This window comes from Pan troglodytes, chromosome 19, assembly GCF_028858775.2.
Source record: "Pan troglodytes isolate AG18354 chromosome 19, NHGRI_mPanTro3-v2.0_pri, whole genome shotgun sequence".
Taxonomy (NCBI): domain Eukaryota; kingdom Metazoa; phylum Chordata; class Mammalia; order Primates; family Hominidae; genus Pan; species Pan troglodytes.
In genome coordinates, this window is record NC_072417.2 from 76,348,981 (window position 1) to 76,376,946 (window position 27,966).

Genomic DNA, 27,966 nt, shown 5'->3' on the forward strand with positions numbered 1-27,966 from the left:
GTTGCCCAAGCTGGAGTGCAATGGTGCGATCTCGGCTCACTGCAGCCTCCACCTGCTGGGTTTAAGTGATTCTCATGCCTCAGCCTCTGTAGTAGCTGGGATCACAGGCACGTGCCATAACACCCAGCTAATTTTTGTATTTTTAGTAGAGACGGGGTTTCACCATGTTGGCCAGGCTGGTCTGGAACTCCTGACCTCAAGTGATCCACCCATCTCGGCCTCCCAAAGTGCTGGAATTACAGGCCTGAGCCACCATGCCCGGCCAGCTCCACACACTTTCATACCTGCCCTCTGCCCCTCTTCCATTTGGTTATTCCTGAGTTGTACCCTTTATAATAAAACAGTAATAGTAAGTAAAGTGCATTCCTGAGTCCTGTGAACCATTCCAGCAAATTATTGAACTCGAGGAGGTTGTGTGAATCCCCACTCTATAGCCAATTGGTCAGAAATACAGATGACAACCTGGGACTTGCAGCTGGCATGCAAAGTGAGGACAGCCTTGTGGAAGTAAGCCCTTAACCTGTGGAGTCTGTGCTAACTCTGGGTAGTTAGTGTTAGAATTCATATGAATCGTAGGGCACCAGTTGGTGTCCAGATAATTGGCAAATTGATTGTTGGGTGGCAGCAAAAACTCACACATATGGTATCAGAAGTGTTGTGAGTAAAAATAGTTCAGTAGTCCACCCAAAAACAACAGAGTACAGATTCCTTTTTAGAAGGTTCACCAAGACAGACCATATTCTGGTCTGTAAGACAAGTCTTAATAAACTTAAGTGGACTCAAACTAAACAATGTTCTCTGACCACAGTGTGATTAAACTAGAAATCAGTAATAGAAAAATATCAGGAAATTTCACAAATCTTTGGAAATTAAATAACACATTTCTAAATAATGCTCCAGTCAAAAGAAGGTGGAAATTTAACAATATTTTAAATAAATATCAGTGAAAACAAAACGTATCAAAATTTGTGGAATATACCTAAAGAAGAGCTTAGGAGGAAATTTATAGCATTAAGAGCTTTTTTTAGAAAGCAAGTTTTTAAATCAATGAACTGAATTTCCAATTAAACTAGAAAAATAAGAAGTTCAACCGAATGTAAGCAGAAGGTAGGAAATCATACAGAGCAGAGATGAGTTAAATAGAAAACAGTGGAGAAAAACAATGAATTAAAAGCTGGTGCTTTGAGAAAATCAGTAAAATCAATACACCTCTACCTGTACTGACTAGGACAAAAAAAGAAGATACAAATTACCGCTATTAAGGGTGAGGTAGAGACATTATTACAGGCCCCACTGACATTAAAAGAATACTAAAGGAATGTCACAAACAATTTTATTTTTTAAATTTATTTTTCTTTTTCTCTACACTGGGAAGAAACTTAAATGAACAATTTTAATGTCAGTAAATTTGACAATTTAGATTAAATGGACAAGTTCATTGAAATAAATAAACTATCAGAGCTTACTTGATAAGAAAGAACCTGAATAGCTGTATTGAATTTGTTGTTTAAAACTTTGCCATAAGGAAAACTTTTGGTCCAGATTCATTGACAGGTAAATTCAACCAAACATTTAAAGAAGAGTGATACCATTTCTACACAGACTCCTCCAGGAAGTTAAAGAGGAGCAACTAGGAGGCCAATATTGTTACCCTAAGAACAAACCAGACAAAGACATGACATGAACAGGAGAGTACAGACCAATTATCTCTCATGAATGCAGAGTTCTTAACAAAATTCTAACAAACTGAATCTAATAATATATAAAAAGGATAATGTCTCATTACTAATGGGTTTTATACCAGGAATTGAGGTGGTTTCTACATTCACGAATCAATCAGTGTAGTTAATCATTAATAACAGACTAAAAAAGAAAAACTGTATGATCATCTGATAAAAAAAAAAAAAAAAAAAAAAAACCAGCATTGGTTAGGCACGGTGGCTCACGCCATAATACCAGCACTTTGGGAGGTCGAGGTAGGAGGATCACTTGAGGCCAGAAGTTCAAGAGTTGCCTGGGCAACATAGTGAGATCCTGTCTCTACAAAAGTTTTTAGAAATTAGCCAGGTGTGATGGTACACACTTGTAGTCTTAGTTACCCAGAAGGCTTGATCCCAGGAGTTCAAGGCTGCAGTGAGCTGTGATCATGCCACTGCACTCCAGCCTGGGTAACAGAGCAAGACCCTATAGAGAGGAGGGAAAAAAAAATCGACAAAAAGTTAAAAGTAGGAATGGATGAAAAAATTTTAAATTTGATAAAGGGTAACTATGAAAAACCTACATCTAATTCATACTTAATGCTAAAAACCTGGATGCTTTCCCTTGAAAATCATGAACAAGACAGATTTCTACACCTATCACTTTTATTCAATATTATGTTGGCAGTCTCAATCAGTGAAATAAGATGAATAAAGTAAGTAAATAAAAGGCATCTAGATTAGAAAGGAAAAAGTAGAACTGTCACTATTTCCAGACATGATACTCTGTGTATAAAGTTTAAGAAATCTACCAAAAATAACTATTAGAAACTAGTGAGTTAGCTGGACATGGTGGCTCACCCCTGTAATCCCAGTACTTTGGGAGGCTGAGGCGGGTGGATAGCCTGAAGTCAGGAGTTCGAGACCAGCCTGGCCAACATGGCGAAACCTCCTTTCTACTAAAAATGCAAAAATTAGCTGGGTATGGTGGTAGACACCTGTAATGCTAGCTAAGGGAGGCTGAGACAGGAGAATCGCTAGAACCCAGGAGACAGGTTTCAGTGAGCTGAGATCACGCCACTTCACTGCAGCCTGGGCAACAAGAGCGAGACTCCATCTCAAAAAAGAAAAAAAAATAGTAAGTTTAGCAAAGTCTCAAGGTGTAGGATCAATATGCAAAAAAGTATTGTATTTCTCTGTACCAGCAACAAAAAAAATGGAAATTGAAATAAAAGGGTCATTTACAAAGCACTAAATTGTGAAATAATTAGAGATAAATTAAAAAATACATGACCTGCACAGTGAAAAGTGCAAAACATGCTGAGCAAAATTAACAAAGATATGTGGGAAAATATACCATGTTCAAAGATCACAGTACTCCATACTGTTAAGATGTCAATTCTTTCTAAATTGATCTATTCCAGGGGTTGGTAAACCATGGCAGGCAGGCCAAATCTGGCTACCCACCTGTTTGTCTCCTGAAAGCTAAGAATGATTTCTGTATTTTTAAATGGTCACATTTTAAATTATTATATAAATAATAATATGTAGCAAATTATTGTAACATCCAGATATGTAACATTTGTAACATCCAGATATGTAACAATCTGGATGTTGCCTACTGGCCCACAAAGCCCAAAACATTTACTATATAGCTCCCTAAGAAAAAGTTTTTCAATTCCTCGTCTATACATTCAGTGCAATCCCAAACAAAATCCCTCCACCTCCCAGGTTCAAACAGTTCTCCTGTCTCAGCCTCCCGAGTAGCTGGGACTACAGGCACATGCCACCATGCCCGGCTAATTTTTTGTATTTTTAGTAGAGACGGGGTTTCCCCATATTGGTCAGTTGTTCTTGAACTCCTGACCTTAGGTGATCCACCCACCTCAGCCTCCCAAAGTGCTGGGATTACAGGCATGAGCCATCACACCCAGCCCACCATGGTTTTTAGTATAAATTAACAAGCTAGCACTGTATACCTATGTAACAAACCTGCATGTTCTGCACATATATCCATTTTTTTAGAAGAAATAAAAGCAAAAATTAAAAAAAAAGAAATTAACGACCTGATATTATCATTTGTATGGAGTTAGATTAGCCAGAACAAATTTTGAAAAAGAACAAAGTTGGATTTATACTACCTGATTTGAGGTTTACTATAAAACTGCAGAATTCAAAACAGTGTGTTACTGCTGTAAAGGTGGACAATGGAACCACATAGAGAGTCCAAAAATAGGCTGAGCACAGTGGCGCACACCTGTAGTCCCAACACTGTGGGAGGTCGAGGTGGGTGGATCACTGGAGGTCAGGCATTCGAGACCAGCCTGGCCAACATGGTGAAACCTCTCCTCTACTAAAAATACAAAAATTAGTGGGGCGTGGTGTCACGTGCCTGTAATCCCAGCTACTCAGGAGGCTGAGGCAGGAGAACCGCTTGAACCCAGGAGGCAGAGGTTGCAGGGAGCCAAGATCGTGCCATTGCACTCCAACCTGGGTGACAGAGCAAGACTCCGTCTCATAAAAAAAAAAGGCCAAAAATAGACCCACACATACACTAGCAACTCATTTTTGACAAAGGAATCAAGGCATTTTAGTGAGAAAAGGCTATTTTTTTCAGCAAATATTAATATTACAGAATAGGCTGGGCACGGTGGCTCATGTCTGTAATCTCAGCACTTTGGGAGGCTGAGGCGGGCAGATCACTTGAGGTCAGGAGTTCGAGACCAGCCTGGCCAGCATGGTGAAACCCCATCTCTACTAAAAATACAAAAAAATTAGCCAGACGTGGTAGCGCGTGTCTCTAGTCCCAGCTACCTGGGAGGCTGTGGCAGGCGAATTGCTTCAACCCGTGAGGCGGAGGTTGCAGTGAGCTGAGATCGCGCCACTGCACTCCAGCCTGGGCAACAGAGCAAGAATCAGTCTCAAAAAAAAAAAAAAAAATATATATATATATATATATACACACACACACACACACGTATATATACGTATATATACGTGTATATATGTATATATGTATATAGACGTGTATATGTATATAGACGTGTATATGTATATAGACGTATATATGTATATATGTATATATACGTATATATATATACGTATATATCAGAATATTTGCATATCCATACACAAAAGAAAAAACAGTCTGTCTTTACCCTACCCCACATACAAAAATTCAACGTGGATCATAGACTTAAACCTAAGAGCTAAAATTATAAAACTGCAAGAAGAAATAATAGATTTAACATAAGCCTAAGTAACCTTGTGTTGGGCAAAAATTTTTAAAATTGAACACAATCATTAACCCTAAAAGAAAAATAACTGATGTTTGACTGCCAAAATTTAAAATATTTACTCCTCAAAAGTTATTAAGAAAATGAAAGGGGCCTGGCACGGTGGCTCAAGCCTGTAATCTTGGCACTTTGGGAGGCCAAGGCAGGCAGGAGGTCAGGAGTTCAAGACCAGCCTGGCCAACATGGCAAAACCCTGTCTCTACTAAAAAAAATTAAAAAATTAGCCAGGCGTGGTGGTGGTGGTGGTGGTGTGTTCCTGTAATCCCAGCTACTTGGGAGGCTGAGACTGGAGAATTGCTTGAACCTGGGAGGCAGAGGTTGCAGTGAGCCAAGATCATGCCACTGCACTCTAGCCTGGGCAACAGAGTGAGACTCCATCTCAAAAAAAAAAAAAAGAAAGAAAATGAAAAGGGAAATTATAGATGAAGAGAAAATTTTTCAAACACTTATCTCATAAAAGAGTTCTATCCAGAATAAGTAAAGAATCCTCACAGCTTAATATAAAGACATACAACTTGAATTTCAATAAAATGAGCAAGCGATTTGAACAGATACTTCACAGATGAAAGCATATGAATGACAAGAGATAGATGTTCAATATCAATAATCATTAGGAAAATGTAAATTAAAACCATAATTGGATATCACTGTATACCTAGTACAATGTCTAAAACTCAATACCAAAGATTGGCAAAAATGTGGGAGCAGTTGGAATTTTCAGACACTGCTGGTGTGAGTGTAAAATGTTACAGCCACTTTGAAAACTCCTTAGGCATTCTTTTATAAAGTTCAACAAAAATCTGCCATTTGACCTAGCCATGCTATTCCTAGGTATGTACAAGAGAGCAAGAAAATCATATGTCTGCGCAAAGACCAGTACTTGAATATTCAGAGCAGCTTTATTCATAATGGCTGAGGTCTTAGTCCATTTGGGCTGATAAAACAAAATTCCATTAACTGGATAGCTTATAAACAATAGAAATATATGTCTCACAGTTCTGAAGAATGGGAAGTCCTGGATCAAGGCAGATTCAGTGTCTGGTGAAGGCCAACTTCCTGTTTCGTAGACAGCATCATCCTCACATGATGGAAAGGGTGAGGAAGCTTTTTTGGTACACTTATATTGGGGGATCAACCCCACTCAGGACCAAATCACTTCCCAAAGGCCCTACCTCCTAATACCATCACCTTGGGGGTTAGAATTTCAATGTATGAGTTTTAGGAGACACAAGCATACAGACCATAGCAGCTGAAAACTTGAAACAACTCAGATGCCATCAAACTAGCAAATGTATAAATACTGTGATATATCAATTTTTAAAAAATGGAATGAACTGCTAATACAACATCATGGATAAATGTTAAAAGCATTTTGCTACATAAAACAAGCTTGAAACAAAAGACTGCATACTGTATGATTCTATTTGTGTGAAATTCTACAAAAGGCAAAACTATAATGATAGCAAATCAGCAGTTGCCAAGGTGTAGAGTGGTGGGTAAAGGTGTAGGATTGACCGCAAAATGTCAGGAGGCAACTGTATGGGATGATGGAAAGTTGATTACAGCATAACTGGATACATTTGTCAAAACTGCATTTTTTTACTTAAAGTATGAATCTTATTGTATGTAAATTATACCTTAATAAAACTGATTAAACACACACACACACACATACACACTAACATGACACAGCTATTTTACTCCTAGGCATAGGCCCAAATGAATTGAAAACAGGTAGTCAAACAGATACTACATGAATGTTCCCAGCAGCAGTATTCACAGTAGCCAAAAGGTGGCAACAATCCAAATGCCCACCCACAGATGAATGGATAAACACATGTGGCATATACACAATGGAAACTTACTCAGTGATGAAAAGGTATGACACACTGATACATGCTACTGCAACATTGGCAAATCTCAGAAACATGCTAAGTGAAAGAAGCCAGACACAAAAGGCCAAATATTATGTATTCCCTTCTTAGTAGATATTTAGAATATGTAAATTTATAGAGACAAAATGCAGACTAGTGGTTGATTTGAGGGGGTGGGCATGATAGTAACTGCTTAATGGGTATGAAGTTTTCTTTTGGAGCTGAATAGAGGTGATGGTTGCACAACATTGGGAATGTACTAGATGCCATTGAATTTGTTCACTTTGATGCAGGTGCACCCCAAAATTAGAGCTTAGCCCAAGAAGGTTCTTGGCTTCTCTCAAGAAAGAGTTCAAGAGTGAGCCAACAGTGAAAGAAAGCAGGTTTATTAGAGCAATAGTGTATAGCAAAATGGTTGCTCCATAGAGAGAGCAGGGCTATCCCATAGGCAGAGGAGCCCAGAGGAGCAGAGTACAGCAAAGTGGCTGCTCCACAGGCAGAGCAGCCCGGAGGAGCACGGCAGCAGTGTATGGCAACAGTAGCAGTCCGAAGCAGGAGCAACAGCAGACACAGCTGCAGTGTACATTGCTGGTTAGCTATATCTGTACCCACTCTTAATTATTTTATATATAGTATATATATATATGTGTGTGTGTGTATATATATATATATATATTTAAGGGACAGGGTGTTAAGACTTTTCTAGAAAAGGGGCAAGGAGTTCCTGAAACCATAGAAGGTAACTTTCAGGTCATTGCCCTAGTGCGTTGCCATGGCATTTGTAAACTGTCATGGCAGCAGTGGAGTGTCTTTAATAACGAGCAGTGAGGGCAAGTAGAGGTCACCTTCGTCACCCTCTTCTGATTTGGGCCATTTTCTTTACTGCATCCTGTGTTTAATCATCAGGTTCATTACAGGTGGGTGCTGATCTCCTACCTCAACTTTAAAGTGGGTAGCTTTATGTTATGTGTATTTTACCTCAAGCACACATACATAGTTAACCTAACACATAGCCACAATTTTCTTTGGGTGAGAATCAGAGGAATATTTTACTACAGTGGCATTGCAAAGCCCTTGCCCAAAGAGCTCCAACTTCCTTTTCAATCCTAGACCAGTGAATTCTGGTCTGTGAACTAATTTCGATCTGAAACCTAAGGGACTGCCATTTTCCACTATGCCTGATGTTAGCCTCTTTTTAAAAAATAAAGTAAGCAGCATCCTAATCTGTTCAACCATCTCGCCACTAGAAACATTGTCATCTGTTAACCATCACCACTGATACTTTTAGTCAAAGCACCCTGGTTGCTCTCCCAGACTTGCTGATTTTTTTTTGTTTTTTTTTTTTGTTTGTTTGTTTTTTGTTTTTTTTTTGAGACGGGGTCTCCCTGTGTCGCCCAGGCTGGGGTGCAGTGGTGTGATCTTGGCTCACTGCAGCCTCCGCCTCCCAGATTCAAGCAGTTCTTCCACCTCCGTCTCCCAAGTAGCTGGAATTACAGGGGCGCACCACCACGCCCAGCTAATTTTTGCATTTTTAGGAGAGACGAGGTTTCACCGTGTTGGCCAGGGTGGTCTCAAACTCCTGACTTCAGGTGATCCACCCAAAGTGCTGGGATTACAGGCGTGAGCCACCACACCCGTCCCAGCCTTGCTGATCTTTACAATAATATATCCTCCTTGCCTCTGAGAAATACATGCTGCCAACTGGCCTCTGTAGCCTCACTGATATTAGAGACCCCAGTTCTGTGATAACATCTCCCTATTAACTGCACTTAGAGAGGATGGTCACCTTCAGGCTTTTCAAAGATGTCAGTGTTCCCCACCACTGCCACCAGTACATTTCTTATTGCCTTAGTGAAAGGAGTGTCCATTAGGCCTCCAGGGAGTGGAGAGAGGTCATGGTATTATTGGTCTTATGTGGTAGTCCCTTCTAATCTCCACCACCGTGAACCTTCTTTTTTTTTTATTTTATTTTATTTTATTTATTTATTTATTTTTTATTATACTTTAAGTTTTAGGGTACATGTGCACATTGTGCAGGTTAGTTACATATGTATACATGTGCCATGCTGGTGCGCTGCACCCACTAACTCGTCATCTAGCATTAGGTATATCTCCCAATGCTATCCCTCCCCCCTCCCCCCTCCCCACCACAGTCCCCAGAGTATGATATTCCCCTTCCTGTGTCCATGCACCACCGTGAACCTTCTGACTCATTTGTCAGTACTATGCCCAGGAAGTTCTAGCTGATCATGTCAGGCTGATTTCCTATAGGCCATCATCATATCCAGGTTTGAAGGAACCATCCTCATACAGATCTCCTTTGTCTCCTATATCTTTTTTTCTGCCTATTTTATTCCATTTTAATTAGGATTTAAACATGATCAAGTCTTTTTGCATCTTTTATCTCCCTCTACGCTTCACAGACCCATTGAAAGAATTGTTCTCACCTTTTCTTAATTTCACCTCCCTCTCACTTTGGAACCATTGGCATTCCAGTTTCTGCCTATACTACTCACCCAAGGTATTATCTAGATCACCTCCATATAGATCAAGCCAATAATGATTTTTAGTTCTTATTACAGTTAATGTTTTCTGACACATGTTTACTTTTTGAAACTCTCTCTTGCCTGACTTGCCCACAGTCTCCTTGTTTTCCTCTTCTTTCTGGTTGTTCCTTCTTAGACTCCTTTGCAGGCTCTTCTTGCTTTGCCTAATTGTGTTTCAATGGGTGTCATTTTAGGCCTTCCTCTCCCCTCACTCTACAAACTTGTTAAGGGACAATAGTCAGCTCCTAAGGTTAATAACTTTGACATCTGACTCTCTATTCTCCTGAGCTTCAGTTTAATTATCTCACTGTCTACTGTACATCTTTATTTGAATGCCCCATAGACACTTCAAATTCTACATATTCCTGAGCTAAATTTATGTTCCTCTTAATCCTGCTTCTCTTCCTGTGTTCCCTAAGTAGATGGTACCACCATCTAGCCGTTTGCCCCAGCCAGAAACCAGCATATTATTCATGACTGCATTTTTACCTCATTCTTTACATCTAATCGAATTATCAAGTCCATTCATTCTTTTTCATCTCCTTTGTCATTTCTTAATACAGGTCAATATTTCTAACTCGGATTGCTATAAAACCTAACTTTTCTGTTTGCCTTCAATCAGGTAATCCTCTGACACAGGAGATCATGAATTTGGATTGTAAAAAAAGATTACGTTTTCATTTTTTGATTTCTAATTGAAATTTAGAACTTCTATTTTGAATGTAGGTAACAAGCCACAGAAGCACTAGAAGTTTTTGTGACTTTGTCACCAATAAATACCTCAGATATTTTCATGTTACTTGTAGGTATCATAAAATATCACACTTGTCACCACCTTGAAAATATAGTAGACTTGCACTAGATCTTATCACTTAATGTTAATGAAACTCACAAATTACTGTGTCACAAATCTATTTTTTATTATTTTGATTACTGTTTTTCAAAATAATTGATTTCTCCTGTTTTTGCATTTTATTTCATGCATTTAGAAATATTATGGAAAGAGTCTTTTTAGGCGTCACCAGACACCATAGGGGGTCTGTGGCAACACCTTACTGTAATGTATTCTACTCACTAGAACCAAAGTAATCTTTCCAAAATGTAAGTTTAATTATGTCCCTCAAAAGCCTTTAATCATGTGCCTCGGTTGCCCTTAGGAGAAACCGGGATAAAATCTAATCCCTTTAATATGGCTTACGAGTTCTAGTCTGATCTAGACTCTGTCTCCTCTCTGTCATTCTAGCCAGTGGTGTGCTGTGGCCAGCTAGCACCTGCAAGATCCAGTTTTTAAGATTTTGGTAATTTTGTGAGCCATTTAAGTCATAGGTAGCTTGAGTGTACATTTATACCACGGAGATCAGCAAACACTGCAAATCAGAATTTTGTTTTGTTTTTGTCTTTTATTTTTTAATTTAATTTTTTAAAAATTTCCAGGATACATGTGCAGGATGTGCAGGTTTTTTACGTAAGGAAATGTGTGATAGCAATTTGCTCCACCTATCAACCCGTCACCTAGGTATTAAGCCCCGCATGCATTAGCTATTTATCCTGATTCTCTTCCTCCCCTCACCTTCCCTGACAGGCCCCAGTGGTGGTGTTCCCCTCCTTGTGTCCATATGTTCTCATTGTTCCACTCCCATTTATAAGTGAGAACATGCAATGTTTGGTTTTCTATTCCTGTGTTAGTTTGCTTAGGATAATGGCTTTGAGCTGCATCCATGTCCCTACAAATGACGTGATGTCATTCCTTTTTATGGCTGCATAGTATTCCATGGTGTATATGTACCACATTTTCTTTATCTAGTCTATCATTTATGGGTGTTTGGGTTTATTCCATATCTTTGCTATTGTGAATAGTGCTGCCATGAACATATGTGTGTATGTATCTTTATAATGTAATAATTTATATTCCTTTGGGTATATACCCAGTAATAGGATTGCTGGGCCAAATAGTATTTCCAGTTCTAGGTCTTTGAGGAATCGCCACACTGTCTTCCACAATGGTTGAACTAATTTACATTCCCACCAATAGTGTAAAAGTATTCCTGTTTCTGCACAGCCTTGCCAGTGTCTGTTGTTTCTTGACTTTTTAATAAGCACCATTCAGACTGGCATGAGATGGTATCTCATTGTGGTTTTGATTTGCATTTATCTAATGATCAATGATGTTGAGCTTTTTTCATACGTTTGTTGGCTGCATAAATGTCTTCTTTTGAGAAGTGTCTGTTTATGTCCTTTGCCCAGTTTTTAATAGGATTGTTTGTTTTTGTTTTATTTTTTGTAAATTTGCTTAAGTTCCTCATAGATTCTGGACATTAGACCTTTTTTCAGATGGATAGATTACAAAAACTTTCTCCCATTCTATATAGGTTGTCAGTTCACTCTGATGATAGTTTCTTTCGCTGTGCAAAAGCTCTTTAGTTTAATTAGATGCCATTTGTTAATTTTGGCTTTTATTGCAATTGCTTTTGATGTTTTCATCATGAAATCTTTACCCATGCCTATGTCTTGAATGGTATTGCCTAGATTTTATTCTAGGGTTTTTATTGTTTTGGGTTTTACACTTAAGTCTTTAATCCATCTTGTTAATTTTTGTATAAGGTATAAGGAAGGGGTCCAGTTTTAGTTTTCTGCGTATGGCTAGCCAATTCTCCCAGCACCATTTATTTATTTATTTTTCATTTATTTATTTTTTTTGAGACAGTTTTGTTCTGTCACCCAGGCTGGACTGCAGTGCTGCAATCTCGGCTCACGGCAACCTCCGCCTCCTGGATTCAAGCGATGCTCCTGCCTCAGCCTTCCAGGTAGCTGGGATTACAAGTGTGCACCACCATGCCCAGCTAATTTTTGTATTTTTAGTAGAGACAGGTTTCACTGTGTTGGCCAGGCTGGTCTCAAACTCCTGACCTCAAGTGATCCTCCTGCCTCAGCCTCCCAAAGTGCTAGGATTACAGGTGTGAGCCACCATGCCCGGCCCCAGCACCATTTATTAAGTAGGGAAGCCTTTCCCCATTACTTGTTTTTGTTAGGTTTATCAAAAATCAGATGATTGTAGATGTGTGGTCTTCATTTGTGAGATCTCTATTCTGTTCCATGGTCTATGTGTCTGTTTTTGTACTAGTACCATGCTGTTTTGGTTACTGTAGCCGTCTACTGTAGTTTGAAGTCAGGTAGCATGATGCCTCCAGCTTTGTTCTTTTTGCTTAGGATTGCCTTGGCTATACGGGCTCTTTGTTGGTTCCATATGAATTTTAAAGTAGTTTTTTCTAATTCTTTGAAGAATGTCAGTGATAGTTTAATGGGAATGGGTTTGAATCTATAAATTACTTTGGGCAGTATGGCTATTTTCACAATGTTGATTCTTCCTATCCATGAGCATGGAATGTTTTTCCATTTGTTTGTGTCTTCTCTCATTTCCTTGAGCAGTGGTTTGTAGTTCTCCTTGAAGAGGTCCTTCACTCCTCTTGTTAGCGGTGTTCCTAGGTATTTTATTCTCTTTGTAGCAATTTTGAATGGGAGTTTATTCATGATTTGGCTCTCTGCTTGTCTGTTGTTAGTGTATAGGACTGCTTGTGATTTTTGCACATTGATTTTATATCCTGAGACCTTGCTGAAGTTGTTTATCAGCTTAAGAAGCTTTGGGGCTGAGATAATGGGATTTTCTAGATATAGGATCATGTCATTTGCACACAGACAGTTTGACTTCCTCTCTTCCTATTTGAATATGCTTTATTTCTTTCTCTTGCCTGATTGCCCTGGCCAGAGCTTCCAATACTATGTTGAATAGGAGTAGTGAGAGAGGGCATCCTTGTCTTGTGCCGGTTTTCAAGGAAAATGCTTCCAGCTCTTCCCCATTCATTATGATATTGGCCATGGGTTTGCATAAATGGTTCTTACTATTTTGAGGTATGTTCCATCAATAGCTAGTTTATTGAGAGTTTTCAACATGAAGGGATGTTGAATTTTATGGAAGGCCTTTTCTACGTCTATTGAAATGATCATGTGGTTTTTGTCTTTCCTTCTCTTTGTGTGATGAATTACGTTTATGGATTTGTGTATGTTGAACCAGCCTTGCACCCCAGGGATGAAGCCAACTTGATCGTAGCTAAGATTTTTGATGTGCTGCTGGATTGGTTTGCCAGTATTTTTTGAGGATTTTTCCGTCAATATGCATCAGGGATATTGGGCTGAAGTTTTCTTTTTTGTTGTATCCCTGCCAGGTTGTGGTATCAGAATGATGCTGGCCTCATAAAATGAGTTAGGGAGGAGTCCCTTCTTTTCAGTTGTTTGGAATAGTTTCAGAAGAAACAGTACCAGCAACTCTTTATACCTCTGATAGAATTCAGCTATAAATCCGTCTGGTCCTGGTTTTTTTTTTTTTTTTTTTTTTTGGTTGGTAGGCTATTTATTACTATAGACTATTTATTACTGCCTCAATTTCAGAACTTGTTATCGGTCTATTCAGGGATTCAACATCTTCCTGGTTCAGTCTTGGGAGGGTGTATGTGTCCAGGAATTTATCCATTTTTTCTAGATTTTCTAGTTTATTTGCATAGAGGTCTTTATAGTATTCTCTAATGATTGTTTGTATTTTTTTTTTTTTTTTTGAGAAAGAATCTCACTCTGTTGCCCAGGCTGGAGTGTATTGGTGTGATCTCAGCTCACTACAACCTCTGCCCTCTGGGTTGAAGTGATTTTCATGTCTCAACCTCAAGCGATTTTCATGCCTCAGCCTCCTGAGTAGCTGGGATTACAGGTGTGTCCCACCATGCCCAGCTAATTTTTTTGTATTTTTAGCAGAGACTGGATTTTGCCATGTTGGCCAGCCTGGTCTCAAACTCCTGACCTTAAGTGATCCTTTCACCTCAACCTCCCAAAGTGATGGGATTACTGGTGTGAGCCACCGTACCTGGCCCAGTTGTTTGTATTTCTGTGGGGTCAGTGGTGATATCCCTTTTATCATTTTTTATTGTGTCTATTTGATTCTTCTCTCTTCTTTATTAGTCCAGTTAGCAGTCCATCCATTTTATTAATTTTTTTCAAAAAAACAGCTCCTGGATTTGTTGATTTTTTTGAAGGGTTTTTTGTGTCTCTGTCTCCCTCAGTTCTGCTGTAATCTTGGTTATTTCTTGTCTTCCGGTAGCTTTGGGGTTTCTTTGCTCTTGGTTCTCTAGTTCTTTTAGTTGTGATGTTAGGGTATCGATTTGAGATCTTTCTAGCTTTCGATGTGGGCATTTAGTGCTGTAAATTTCCCTCCAAACACTGCTTTAGCTGTGTCCCAGAGATTCTGGTACACATTGCCTGTTTGTTATCATTGGTTTCAAATAGCTTCTTGATTTCTGTCTTAATTTCTTTATTTACCCAGGAGTCATTCAGGAGCAGGTTGTTCAATTTCCATGTAGTTGTGTGGTTTGGAGTGAGTTTCTTAATCTTGAGTTCTAATTTGGTTGTGCTGTTTGTTATGATTTCAGCTCTTTTGCATTTCCTGAGGAGTGTTTGACTTCCATTTATGTGATCAATTTTACAGTAAGTGCCAGGTGGTGCCAAGAAGAATGTATATTCTGTTGTTTTTGGGTGGAGAGTTCTGTAGCTATCTATCAGGTCCACTTTATCCAGAGCTGAGTTCCAGTCTTGAATATCTGTTAATTTTCTGTCTTGATAATCTGTCTAATATTGACATTGGGTGTTAAAGTCTCCCACTATTATTGTGTAGGAGTCTAAGTCTCTTTGTAGGTCTCTAAGAACTTGTTTTATGAATCTGGGTGCTCCTGTATTGGGTGCATATATATTTAGTATAGTTAGCTCTTACTGTTGAATTGTCCCCTTTACTATTATGTAATGCCCTTCTTTGTCTTTTTTTAAATCTTTGTTGGTTTAAAGTCTGTTTTGTCAGAGACTAGGATTGCAACCCCTGCTTTTTTCTGCTTTCCATTTGCTTGGTAAGTTTCCCTCCATCCCTTTATTTTGAGCCTATGTGTGTCTTTGCATTTGAGATGGGTCTCTTGAATACAGCATACTACGGGGTCTTTACCCAGCTTGCCACTCTGTCTTTTAATTGGGCCATTTAGTCCATTTACATTTAAGGTTAATATTGCTGTGTGTGAATTTGATCCTGTCATCATGATGCTAGCTGGTTATTTTGCAGGCTTGTTGATGTAGTTGCTTCATGGTACTATTAGTCTTTGTACTTCAGTGTGTTTTTATAGTGACTGGTAACATTTTTTTCCTTCCCATATTTAGTGCTTCCTTCAGGAGCTCTTGCAAGGCAGGCCTGGTGGTGACAAATTCCTGCAGCATTTGCTTGTCTGAAAAGGATTTTATTTTTCCTTCGCTTATGAAGCTTAGTTTGACCACATATGAACTTCTGGATTGGAAATTCTTTTCTTTAAGAATGTTGAATATTGGTCCCGAATCTCTTTTGGTTTGTAGGATTTCTGCTGAGAAGTCCACGGTTAGTCTGATGGGTTTCCCTTTATAGGTGGCCTGGCCTTTCTCTCTGGCTGCCCTTAATGTATTTTACTTCATTTTGACCTTGGGGAATCTGATTATTATGTGTCTTTGGGTTGATCTTCTCATGGAGTATCTTACTGTGGTTCTCTGTATTTACTGAATTTGAATGTTAGCTTGTCTTGTTAGGTTGGGGAAGTTCTCCTGGATGATATCCTGAAGTATGTTTTCCAACTTGGTTCCATTCTCCCTGTCTCAGGTACCCTAGTCAGTCATAGGTTTGGTCTTTTTACATAATCCCATAGTTCCTGGAGATTTTGTTCATTCCTTTTCATCTTTCTTTCTCTAATCTTTTCTGCCTGTCTTATTTCAGCAAGTTAGTCTTCAGGCTCTGAAATTCTTTCCTCCACTTTGTCTATTTGGCTGTTGATACTTGTAGTTACATTGTGAAGTTCTTGTTTTGTGCTTTTCAGCTCTATCAGGTCATTTATGGTCCTGTCTCAACTGGTTATTCTGGTTAACAGCTCCTGTAATGTTTTATCATGGTTCTCAGCTTCTTTGCATTGGGTTAGAACATGCTCCTTCAGCTCTGTGAAGTTATTACCCACCTTCTGAAGTCTACTTCTGTCAATTCATCCATCTCAGCCTCTGCCCAATTCTGTGCCCTTTGCTGGAGAGGTGTTGCAATCATTTGAAGGAGAAGAGCACTCTGGCTTTTTCAGTTTTCAGTATTTTTTCATTGATTCTTTCTCATCTTCGTGAGTTCGTCTAGCTTCAATCTTTGAGGCTGCTGACCTTTGGATGGGGTTTTTGTGGGGACATTTTTTGTTAATGCTGTTGTTGTTGCTTTCTGTTATTTGTTTTTCTTTTAAGAGTCTCCTTCCATAGGGCTGCTGCAGTTTGCTGGGGGTCCATCCCATCCTGTTCACCTGGGTCCCTCCTACAACTGGAGGTGTCACCAGTGGAGGCTGCAGAACAGCAAAGATGGCTGCCTGCTTCTTCCTCTAGGAGCTCCATCCCAGAGGGGCACTGACCCGATGTCAGCGGGAACCCTCCTGTATAAGGTGTCTGGCGACCCCTGTTGGGGGTTCTCACCCAGTCAGGAGGCAGGGGATCAGGGACCTGGTTAACAAAGCACTCTGGCTGCCCCTTGGGCAGAGGGGGTGCACTGCACTGGGGGGAATCCCACTTGTCTGGACTACCCGGATTCCTCAGAGCCAGCAGCGGGAAAGACTAAGTCCGCTGATCAACCGAGACTGCTGCTGCAACTGCGGCTGCCTCTCCTTCTGGGGAGATCAGAGTTCTGTTCGTAAACCCCTGGCTGGAGTTACTGAAATTCCCACAGGGGAGCCCCAGCCAGTGAGGAGGGATGGGTCAGGGTCTGATCTAAAAAGGCAGTCTGGCCACAATCTGCCACAGTTGCTGTGCTGTGCTGTGGGGAATTCTTCCTTGGTCTAAACCGCCCAGTCTCCCTGGCACCAGTAGGGGAAAAACAGCAGACTGGAGCTGCAGTGATGGCTGCTGCCCCTCTTCCCAGGAGCTCAGTCATCTTAGGTAGGAGGCAGCCACAGTCATGATGGCCACCCCTCCCCCTGGGAACTCGGTAGTCTTAGGCAGTTTCCAGCCAAGAGGCCGCCGTAGTCTTAGGCAGTTTCCAGCCAAGAGGCCGCCAAGAATCTGCACAGCTCTGTGCTTGGGACCCAAACCCTGGTGGTGTGTGTGGGCCCACGAGGGGGATCTCCTGATCTGTGGGTTGCACAGATCCATGGAAAAAGCGTGGATCGTGGATTCTTGGGCAGGGTAACACAATCACTCACTACCACCTCCCTTGGCTGGGGTTGGGAGCTCCCCTTGCCCTGTGTGACTCCTGAGTGGGCCATGGCTCCACCCTGCTTTTTCCTTGCTCTCCATGGCTCACGCCAACTGCCTAGTCAGTCCCAATAAGAGAACCTGGATACCTCAGTTGCCAGTGCAGGATTCACTCACCATTTTCATTCTTCTGTGTGAGAGCCTCCAAACGCATATATTTCTAGTCAGCCATCTTGGCCCCTCCGGCCTGTTGTTGTTTTTTAGAGAGCCAAGATGTTAAACTTGTACCAGCACACCACTGGCCCCAACCCACCTCCAAAGTTTTAGTCTATTGAATTTACTTAATTCTTACAAACTTTGCTGTGCCCTTGTGAATGTTTTTGTCTTTGGATAAACCATTGTTTTTTCGTCTTTACCTGACCAACTCAACTTGGTCGACAAGAGTATTCTCTAGCCCTCAAGTCTGGGTTAGATTTCTGTCTCCTTTCTCATAAAGCAAACCTCTTTTTCCAACAGGTAAAGTAAAATAAAGTAAATTAAGTAAAGATAAAAGACCAAATTTAGGTGAATGTGAAGTTGTTATCTGGAATGACTGGGAGTTGGGTAGGTATTGCAAGGACTTTTATTGAAGTCCTTGACCATTATTGAAGATGCAGTCTTCTCAAGAGCTAATAGTTCAGTACCTATTTAATTGTTTCACAGTATCCTAAAATATTATAGAAAGCCTGATCTCTTGCACCTGTTCCCCTACCGCAAATATAAAGCCTTTTCCACATTAAGAGTACAGTACTATATTCCTAGCAGACATAAACACTTCACCAATACTGAATCCATTCTTCAGAGCTTAGCTTATGTGTCTTTAAATACTATGTCCTCTCATTACATTTTTTCCCCAAAAGTAGGCAGTTTCTTGGCTTAAATAATTTCCCAGATAACATATACACTCATATCATTGGTAACAATGTTTTTAATGTAAGTAGTAGAAAAAAATGCCCTGAAGAATGAGGCCGATTATTTTCGTTCTAATATTTCATTGTTAATGTCTGCAGTGTCCTTCTATGCTGAGGGTCTCCTGAATGTTCACTGCATGCTCTTTTCCTATGACTTTTGTAGAGAACAACAGGGCTTTAGCCTCTGTGCTTTCCTTTGTTTTATCTCTCCTATTATCATGTGGGCATTACAGAGCTGGGTGCTAAAAGTTTTTTTTTTAATTTAAATATGAAAAAACCCTTAAAATATAGTTTCTACTCTCCAGAAATGTACAGTGTAGTAAAGGAGGCAAGGTACATCTACAAAAGAGTTAAGGAACAACATAAGATAGTAAATGATTAAGATTCCAAGTAATTAGTTGCCTGTGAGACTACTTGTTAGCTATATAAGTGGGCAAGATGCCTAATCTGCACATTGGTTTGGTTTCCTCATCTGCATAATGAAGATAGTAATATCAGTCCCGCTTAGAGTGTTCTGTTGACAATTGAATGAGTTACTGTATCTCATTGTACAATTTAAAGGTTATAAGGTGATAAGTATGAATTTATTATGATTACTAGTATTAAAGCTTATGATCTAATACAGAAGAAAGAATATCTTGCTTAAAATGTATATGAGCTTTTTCTGAGGTGATTTTTTTTTTACCAGTTATCAAAAAAATCACTTTGGCCTTTGGGTTGTTAGGCCCCTGGAGTTACTTTTCAATTCTTTATTTGTTTTCCATGTTCTTCCTTTGGAAAGATTTTCTGAGTTTCAGAAACTGTTTTCCAGATTTGCTACCACATACTATCCTTGCTTTTTTGTCCCCAAAGACCAGCCAAAATGTGGGAATATAATTTTCTCTGCTTTCTTTTTGTTAGCTGTCTTTCCAAAATGAGCATAGGTTGTCTATTTTTTAAGATTTTACATCTAATCACTAAAGGGGAAATAGAGTATAATAAATATGGGAACTTATCTTCCAAAATCTCATAAGGTTTCCAAAGGGTTCTGTGATATTTCTGATTTCCTTTCTCAGGTGGAGCCCAAAAGCACATACCCTCATCTCTCTTTTAATTCTTAAGTTTATAAAATTTTCCCTCTTCCCACTTCTCTACCTTTTTCTAGTTTACTTAGATTTCTTCTTCCTTAGCCTTTTACTTTTTGTGACAACAAAGTCAGACTTTCTTTCTTAGAGAGAAATTTAGGTCATCCTTTGTAATTCATCTTCTTCCCGTGTTATTAGAAAATCCAGAACTCCATTTAAATTTGCAGAGAGAGAACCTCACTAAAAACGATTGTGGAAATTACCTCATGAGCTTAGGTCTCTTCTTTTGGCAATAGGTACATTCAAAATATAAGAAGAGAAAATGAACTAACATATAAAAACTCCTCTGGGATGATATCTTTTATTCTTGTTTTATAATTATTGCTAAAAAATTATAATCTAGATGTTAATGTTTTTAATCCTTTCATTTCTAGCATTAATTAAAATTTTTCTATTTGTGTATAATTAGTAGTAAGACTATATAAAATTCAAGAGACCTTTCAGTTTATTTTATTAAGGTACTTAAATCCATAAAGTTAGAGCTACAGAGATCTGTACAAGTAGGGCCTGTTATTGCTTACTTATTTGGGCAGGTTCTGTCTCTTCTATTAGTTCCTGCTTAGGGACTGCTTATTTTATTCTAATTCTTTGTTACATATTAGAAGCAAGGAAATAAATTTAAATGAGGAAAAGAACAGAATAAAAAGAATATAGAGATCTTTTAGGGACCGCTGAGGCTCTCCAGCAATCCTTGAAGATTATATAAATTCCCTTTTGATGAAATTCTGAAAATTTTACCACTAATAGGCCTGAGTTGTAGGTCCTCTAGGACTGATACATGAATTTTTTTAGTTTATTTAAATAGAGTTTTTGAAATATGTGAGAGATGACTGTATTTTGGTTTCAGTTATGTAAACCTCATGAAAGAAGTGAAATGATCATCAGTAACTTTTAAAAATAATGTTACTAAATATTCTTATTATCTAATCATGAATTTACATAATCATAAACAGATTAATCTCTACTTTAGATTTTCTTTTAAATTCACTGTTTAAATTTTATAAATCAATGAAGTACAAGTCAGTTTTGTTACATGCATAAATTGCGTAGTGGTGAAGTCTGAGTTTTTTAGGATATTCATCACCCAAATAATGTACATTGAACCCACTAAGTAATTTCTCATCATCCACCTTTCCCCCACCTTGTAACCCTTCAGAGGCTCCATTGTCCATCATTCCATTTTCTACTTCAATATGTGCACATTTTTTTAGCACCCACCTGTGAGTGAGAACATGGAATATTTGTCTTTCTGCGTCTAACTTGTTTTGTTTAAGATTTCTAGTTCCATCCATGTTGCTGCAAAAGACATTTCATTCTCTTTATGGCTGAATAATATTCCATTGTGTGTATATACCACATTTCTTTATCCATTCATCTGTTGATGGACATTCAGGTTGATTCCATATCTTTGCTATTGTAAATAGTGCTGTGGTAAACATGCAAGTGCAGATATCTTTTTGACATATGGATTTCTTTTCCTTTGGGTAGTTACCCAGTGGTGGAATTGCTGGATTGAATGGTAGTTCTATTTTTAGTTCTTTGAGAAATCTCTGTATTTTCCTTAATGGTTGTTGTAATTTATATTCCCGTTAATGGTGTATATGAGCATTCTCTGCATCCTCACCGTCTGTTATTTTTTGATTTTTTAATAGTAGCCATTCTGACTGGTATAAGACGGTGGTTTTAAGTTGCATTTCTCTGATGATTACTAATATTGAGATTTTTTTCATGTACATGGCCATTTGTATGTCTCCTTTTGGAAAATTTCTGTTTATGTCCTTTGCTTACTTTTTAATGGGATTATTTGTGAAGTTTTTGTTGAGTTGTTTGAGTTCCTTGTATATTCTTAATGTTAGTCCTGTCAGATGTATAGTTTGCATATATTTTCTCCCATTCTGCAGGTTGTCTTTTCACTCTGCTGATTATTTCTTTGGCTGTGCAGAAGCTTTTTAGTTTTAGTTGCATTTGCCTATTTTTGTTTTTGTTGCCTGTGCTTTTGAAGTCTTAGTCATAATTTCTTTACCTAAACCAATGTCCAGAAAAGTTTTCTGTAGGTTTTCTTCTAGTATTTTTAGTTTCTAGTCTTAGGATTAAGTCTTTAGTGTATCTTGAGTTGATTTTTGCATATGGTGAGAGATAGGGGTCCAGTTTCATTCCCCTGCATATGGCAATCCAGTTTTTCTAGCACCATTTTTTGAAAATGGTGTCCTTTCCCCAATGTGTGTTTTTATCAACTTTGTCAAAGATTAATAACTGTATGTATGTGGCTTTATTAAATTCATTTTACTCCTTTTTTTTCAGCTACATTAACAAGCTATTCTGAAAATGTGGAACGCACAAAATATGCTGGGGAAAGTAGTAAAGAATTAGGATCTGGAGGAAACATAAAACCTTGGCAATCTCAAAAATCCAGCATGGACTCCTGTTTGTATCGAGTAGATGAAAACATGACTGCTTCCACCTATAGTCTGAATAAGATCCCAGAGAGAAATTTGGAAACAGTGTTATCTCAATCAGTACAGTCTATTCCTTTGTATCTCATGCCACGGCCAAATTCAGTAGCAGGTAAGTTTTTGTTGTTGTTGTTGCTGTTGTTAAATAATCATTTTACTCCAGTATATATTGAAATGAAAATAAATCCTGCTCTGACAGTATTTAAATTTTCCATTCATCTTTTCTGACTAAGCTGTTCTTTTGTGTTTGGGTAATATACATGTATATATTATTTGAATCTGGGAGAAGGTTCATCTTCCTCGAGTGATTGCTTAGTTCTGCTCCCAAAATATACAAAAACACATAGAAATTCAGAAACAGCCTAAAATATATCATCAAACAACTAAAAGTCTTTTCTCTCAATGAGAAGTCTTTGAAAGAATTTTAGTTTGAAGTTTTAGTTCTTTTCTTAAAATCTTAGTTTTAAAAAACATTACTAAAATTGGCATATCTCAGTGTAATTTGTATTATCAGAAATCATCATCCATAGTTTGTAAAAGTGGAAGGCAGACAAGAATTCAGCTTTTCCTCATCCCGTGAGTTTCAGTATTTTCACAATATCCTGGCTATCATTTCATGGAAGAATCACCAGGTGGCTACATTTCTAAAGAATAATTCTGCAACACCACTAGCAAACTCAGTTAAAAAAAATTGTATTAGTCCGTTTTCACACTGCTATAAAGATACTACCTGAGACTGGATAATTTATAAACAAAAGAGGTTTAATTGACTCACAGTTCCACACAGCTGGGGAAGCCTTGGGAAACTTATAATCATGGCAGAAGGCAAAGGAGGAACAAGTACCTGCTTCACAAGGCGGCAGGAGAGAGAGCAAGCACACAGGGGAACTACCAGTTTTAAACCATCGGATCTAATGAGAACTACCTCACTATCACGAGAATAGCATGAGAGAACCACCGCCATGATCCAATCACCTCCCACCAGGTCCCTGACACTTGGGGATTACAATTCGAGATAAGATTTGGGTGGGGACACAGAGCCAAACCATATCAGAAATGATATAGCGTGGTGGCTCATGCCTGTAGTTCCAGCAATTTGGGATGCTGAGGCAGGAGGATTGCTTGAGGCCAAGAGTTTAAGACCAGCCTGCGCAACATAGTGAGAACTTGTCTCTAAAAAAAAAAAAAGAAAGAAATGATACTGAGGGTTAAGTGGTTGAAATACGGAGTCATCATTCCTTAGCAACTACTCTCCTCAAAATTGATGTCAAGGGGTATTTTTACTACAGCTAAATTGCTGTTTAATAATTCAAACCTGGGACTTTTGAAGAATAGTTGAATGTTCTGACTTTTCAAAATATGTCATCATCTGGACTTTGTCCAGACTATAAAATCAAAGTTATGTTTGCTTCTGTTACTTTCCTCATGAAGGCCTGGATAGATTATCTCACTGATAATTACTCCTTATGTAGCTGATAGTGTAATGCTTCTTGCCATTCCCATTTCCATTTCCTGCGTGTTCTTTGTTCTCTGGGAGACCATCAGCATCTGTCATCAGGTGTGATTATAGGGGAAATGGCTCATCTGAAAGATAAGTAACTACGGAAGATTTTAATATTAATTGTTAAAGATTATTCACTTTTATATAGTGACAGGAAATTTTTTATCCTAGGACCTTCTAACTATGTCGATCCCCAACTACCATGTCATATTAGAATCCTAGAATGCTGTTGTTTTAGTCTATTCTTATACTGCTGTAAAGAAATACCTGAAACTAAGTAATTTATAAAGAAAAGAGGTTGAATTGGCTCATGGTTCTGCAGGCTGTACAGGAAGCATAGCAGCTTCTGCTTGGCTTCTGAGGAGGCCTCAGAGAGCATTCAATCATGGCAGAAGGCACAGGGGGAACAAGCACCTCACATGACCAAAGCAGGAGGAAGAGCAGGAGGAGGAGGAGGTTGCACACACCTTTAAATGACCCATTCTCTCGAGAACTCTCATATTACAAGAACAGCAAGGGGGAAGTCTGCCCCATGATCCAGTCACCTTCAACAATGGGGATTACAATTCAGCATGAGATTTGGGCGGGGACACAGATCCAAACCATATCAGCTGTACATTATGAAAAGTTCCAGGCAAGCCTGAGTCTTTTCCGAAAAGAAGCATGTAAATCCTTGCTCGTATATAAATAGAGGAATGTAACTACCAACCATAATAGTATGTCCCAACTTACTTCCTAACTAAGCTACAATGATTTCTAAGAAAATTCTGGTTCTATTATTTGAGAAAGGCACTGAACACTTAGTAGAAGACAGAGAAGCTTTGTTTCAATGACTGGAACTATGTAGTCAGTCTGAATGAACAATGTTAATTCAGGGCTATGAGTCTTGGTCACTACTTAACATCAACATTGTGTATTACTGTCTTCTTCCTACTTACTCCCCATTATATTTTATGTGTATCCCTTAGAACCTTTTTTCACTGTGTTAATCAAGGACCTTCTCATTGGTTTAAAAGCGACTCAGCTCTTCCTCAGGCTTCCCTTAGCCCCAAGTGTATCCCAGAACTGTTGTACTTCCCTATTAGCCAAGTGCTCCCTCTCTAGTTGTATCCTGTACCTTCAGAGCAGTGCCAGAACTGAACAGACTATGGGAAGAGAGAATGGAACAAGCAAGCTGGTTAATTTAATGTTTTGCTGTTGGTCTCAGAAAGCCATCAGGACCACATGAAACTAACCACTAGACAGTAATAAGCTTTGAGGCAACTACCAAACTATCTCCATCTAATTCCTAGCCACCTTCCCAGGCTGAACTCAAATACTTCCTCCTTCATGAAACTTTCTCCAGTCATCTCCCAGCCACAAGTAATTGCTTCTTCTAGAAAGCATTCTCTTTTTGTGTTGTCAACAGTCTACTTTGTGTTATGTGCAGCTATTGTGTATATGTGTTGGTCTGACTGTCACAATCTAAACTTTTTGACATTAGCAACTGAGAAGACTCCAGTAGAGGTTCCATAGTGAGTGAACTAATGAATGAATATATGCATGAACCAACCAATCTGTGATATCAGCTTTAAACAAAAATAACAATGTAGTTAGTAAATCTAATGATAATTTTCTTCATCTTACTATAGAATATAGTCTTCTCATAGGAGAGATTACCCAGAAAAAGGTGGGGTGGGGGCTTATTTACAGAAAGTAAGCTCTATATGAGATGGTAGTATGAGCCAGTTACAAAACAGTTTTGGACTTACTAGTATCTCACAATTTCTTTTCTTCCAAAATTATAAACTGTAGTTCTCTTTAATATATGGAATGTATAAACAGCATTTATCACTATTTGCTAACAACTGGCAATATATATTTTTCAGTGGTTAATCAGAAGCCCTTATTCAATTAGCAGTGTAATGGTGTTGGGGGAAAAAATGGAGATTTTAAGAGATTTCTGTTTCTCTAAGAGAGCAGTCAGCAAACCAGGGCCCATGGGCCAAGTTTGGCACACTCTATTTTTGTAAATAAAGTTTCATAGCAGCAAAACCACACTCATTTATTTATTTATGGTTACTTTGCTCTACCACAACAGAGTTCAGTAATTGGAACAGAGATCATAAGCTATACAGTTAACATTGTAGTGGCCTACAAAGCCTGTATAAAAAGGACAATCCCAACCTTCATTCTAAAATCTTACCCTGGCATTGGATTCAAGTCACCCCTCGGCGATACATCTCGGCTACACAGGTCATATACAGTGTTAGCTGTGCATAGGGACAGAAACTGTTTTAGACTTTATGAAAGTTTCATGATGTGTTTCACATGACTTCATGAATTACATAGAGAATCAGAAATGTGTAAGAATTCCATGAGAGGACATTGTTACTCAGCTGTACTGATACAAGATAGCAAAGACACTAAACGGATTTGAAAGAGACAAAAAAGCTGAAATTGACCCTTAAGTTTTAAGTTTTTGTAATATGCATTTAGCTAGACTCATCATCAATGTGGTGCATAGACAGTGCCTAATAGTAAATTGGTCACCTGCTTGAGTCTAGAGCCCTCATTTCCAAACTTAGGAATTTTCATTTTGGTGGTGGAGAAGTCTCTTAATATATTCGTTCTCATTTTCTCTTGACTTCTTTTTAGTTTATTGAAAAGAATGTAGAATTACTTTGCTCTTCTTAAACAGACATATCTCTTGAGATTCATTATTTTACCCAAAAAAAATGCTAACTGTGAGCTTATGAGATGTCTAAGACTCCTGTACTCCTATAAAAGCCAGATAAGCTTTTCCTCTCAGTGTCTGTGAGGCTAATACTATTGTAAACAAAAAATACAGAAGGAAAAGTAAAAGCCACTCTCCTCTCTACACCTAATATCTCTCTCCAAAGGTTAATATTTCTGATTCTTTAAAATATATCTATATATAAAAAACATTATAATATCGATATGTGATATATAATCATATATACCTATACATGATCCTCTGTATCTGTGGTTCCATATCCATGGATATGGATGGCCAACTAAAAGGGACTTGAGCATTTGCAGATTGCGGTATCCTATTGCAGGTAGCTCCAAGGGTTCTGGAGCTAATTCCCTGCAGATACCAAGGGATGATTGCATTTAATTATAATATATGTAAGAGAGATATGAGGTCAAAAATGAGTGGGATTCATTCAAAAGAAATGAAAGCATATGTTCTTAAAAATATACACATAATCATCACAGTTTTATTTGTAGTAGCCAGTAACTGTGAGCATCCCAGATGCCCATCAACAGGTGAATGGATAAACAATTGTGTATCCATACAGTGAAATTCTACTCAGCTACAGAGGGAAATGAATTATGGATACCACAGCAACATACATGAATCTCAAAATAATTATTCTATTTGAAAGAAGCCAGATTAAAAAAATATATGCTATATGATTCCATTTGTATAAAATCCTAGAAAATGCAAACTAATCTGTAGGCACAGATTGCCTCTGTTATACTGCGACCATCTACAAGTACAGGTGCCCTGTGGGAATTAGGGCTCAGGAAAGTGGCACAATGTTGATCCTCTGGCTACTGCTATTGCTCTGAGTAAAAAACTGTCTTTCATCTCCGACCCAAAGTTTCATATCTTTTTCCAGCATCCAAGCTTGTTAGTTTACAGATTCTTCACAATTCTTGACAGTGAGATATCCCTATACCCAAACCCACAAAATTAAAAGAAATGGCAATGGCAAGCAACACAAGGAAATGCTGCAATTGAAATTATACATTGATGGTGGGAGTATGTTAATAAGTTGGTACTCCATTTTGTAAAGTTGTTTGACAAGATGTATTAAAGAAGCTATATATGCATGTTATCTAAAACCTCACAATTCCATTTCTGAATAGAATGTCCATGAGAAATGAGTGCTTTTGTTTATGAGAAGACAGATAAAATAAAGTTTTATCAGTTTTATTCATAATATCTAAAAACTGAAAACCATTCACATGTCCATCAACAGTGGAACTGATAAACTGTATGCAGCAATGAAAAAGAACACACTACTGTTATAACATCGTGAATATATTTCACAGATGTGATATTGAACAAAAGAAGACTCAAAAGAGTGCCTTCTGTATAAAGTATGTACATTTATATAAAGTTCATAGAAACAAAATGATCACACTTCTATAATTATAGAACTAAAGTAATGGTTACCTTTGGTAGGATTATTGACTAAGGGAGCTTTCTGTATCTTGGTCTGGATGGTAGTTACATGGATTTATACTCATGAGAAG

At 38.4% G+C, this 27,966-nt stretch overlaps 1 protein-coding gene across 14 annotated transcripts in view; it reads left to right on the forward strand.

The window, feature by feature from the left end:
* Positions 1-27,966, forward strand: part of TANC2 (tetratricopeptide repeat, ankyrin repeat and coiled-coil containing 2) — a 471,963-nt gene that overhangs the window by 259,756 nt on the left and 184,241 nt on the right. For all 14 annotated transcript variants that reach the window (XM_016932703.4, XM_016932704.4, XM_016932707.4 and 11 more), the window contains one exon: positions 22,045-22,308. In XM_016932703.4, coding sequence (XP_016788192.3) covers positions 22,045-22,308 — 264 coding nt within the window. The remainder of the gene's footprint in view (positions 1-22,044; positions 22,309-27,966) is intronic.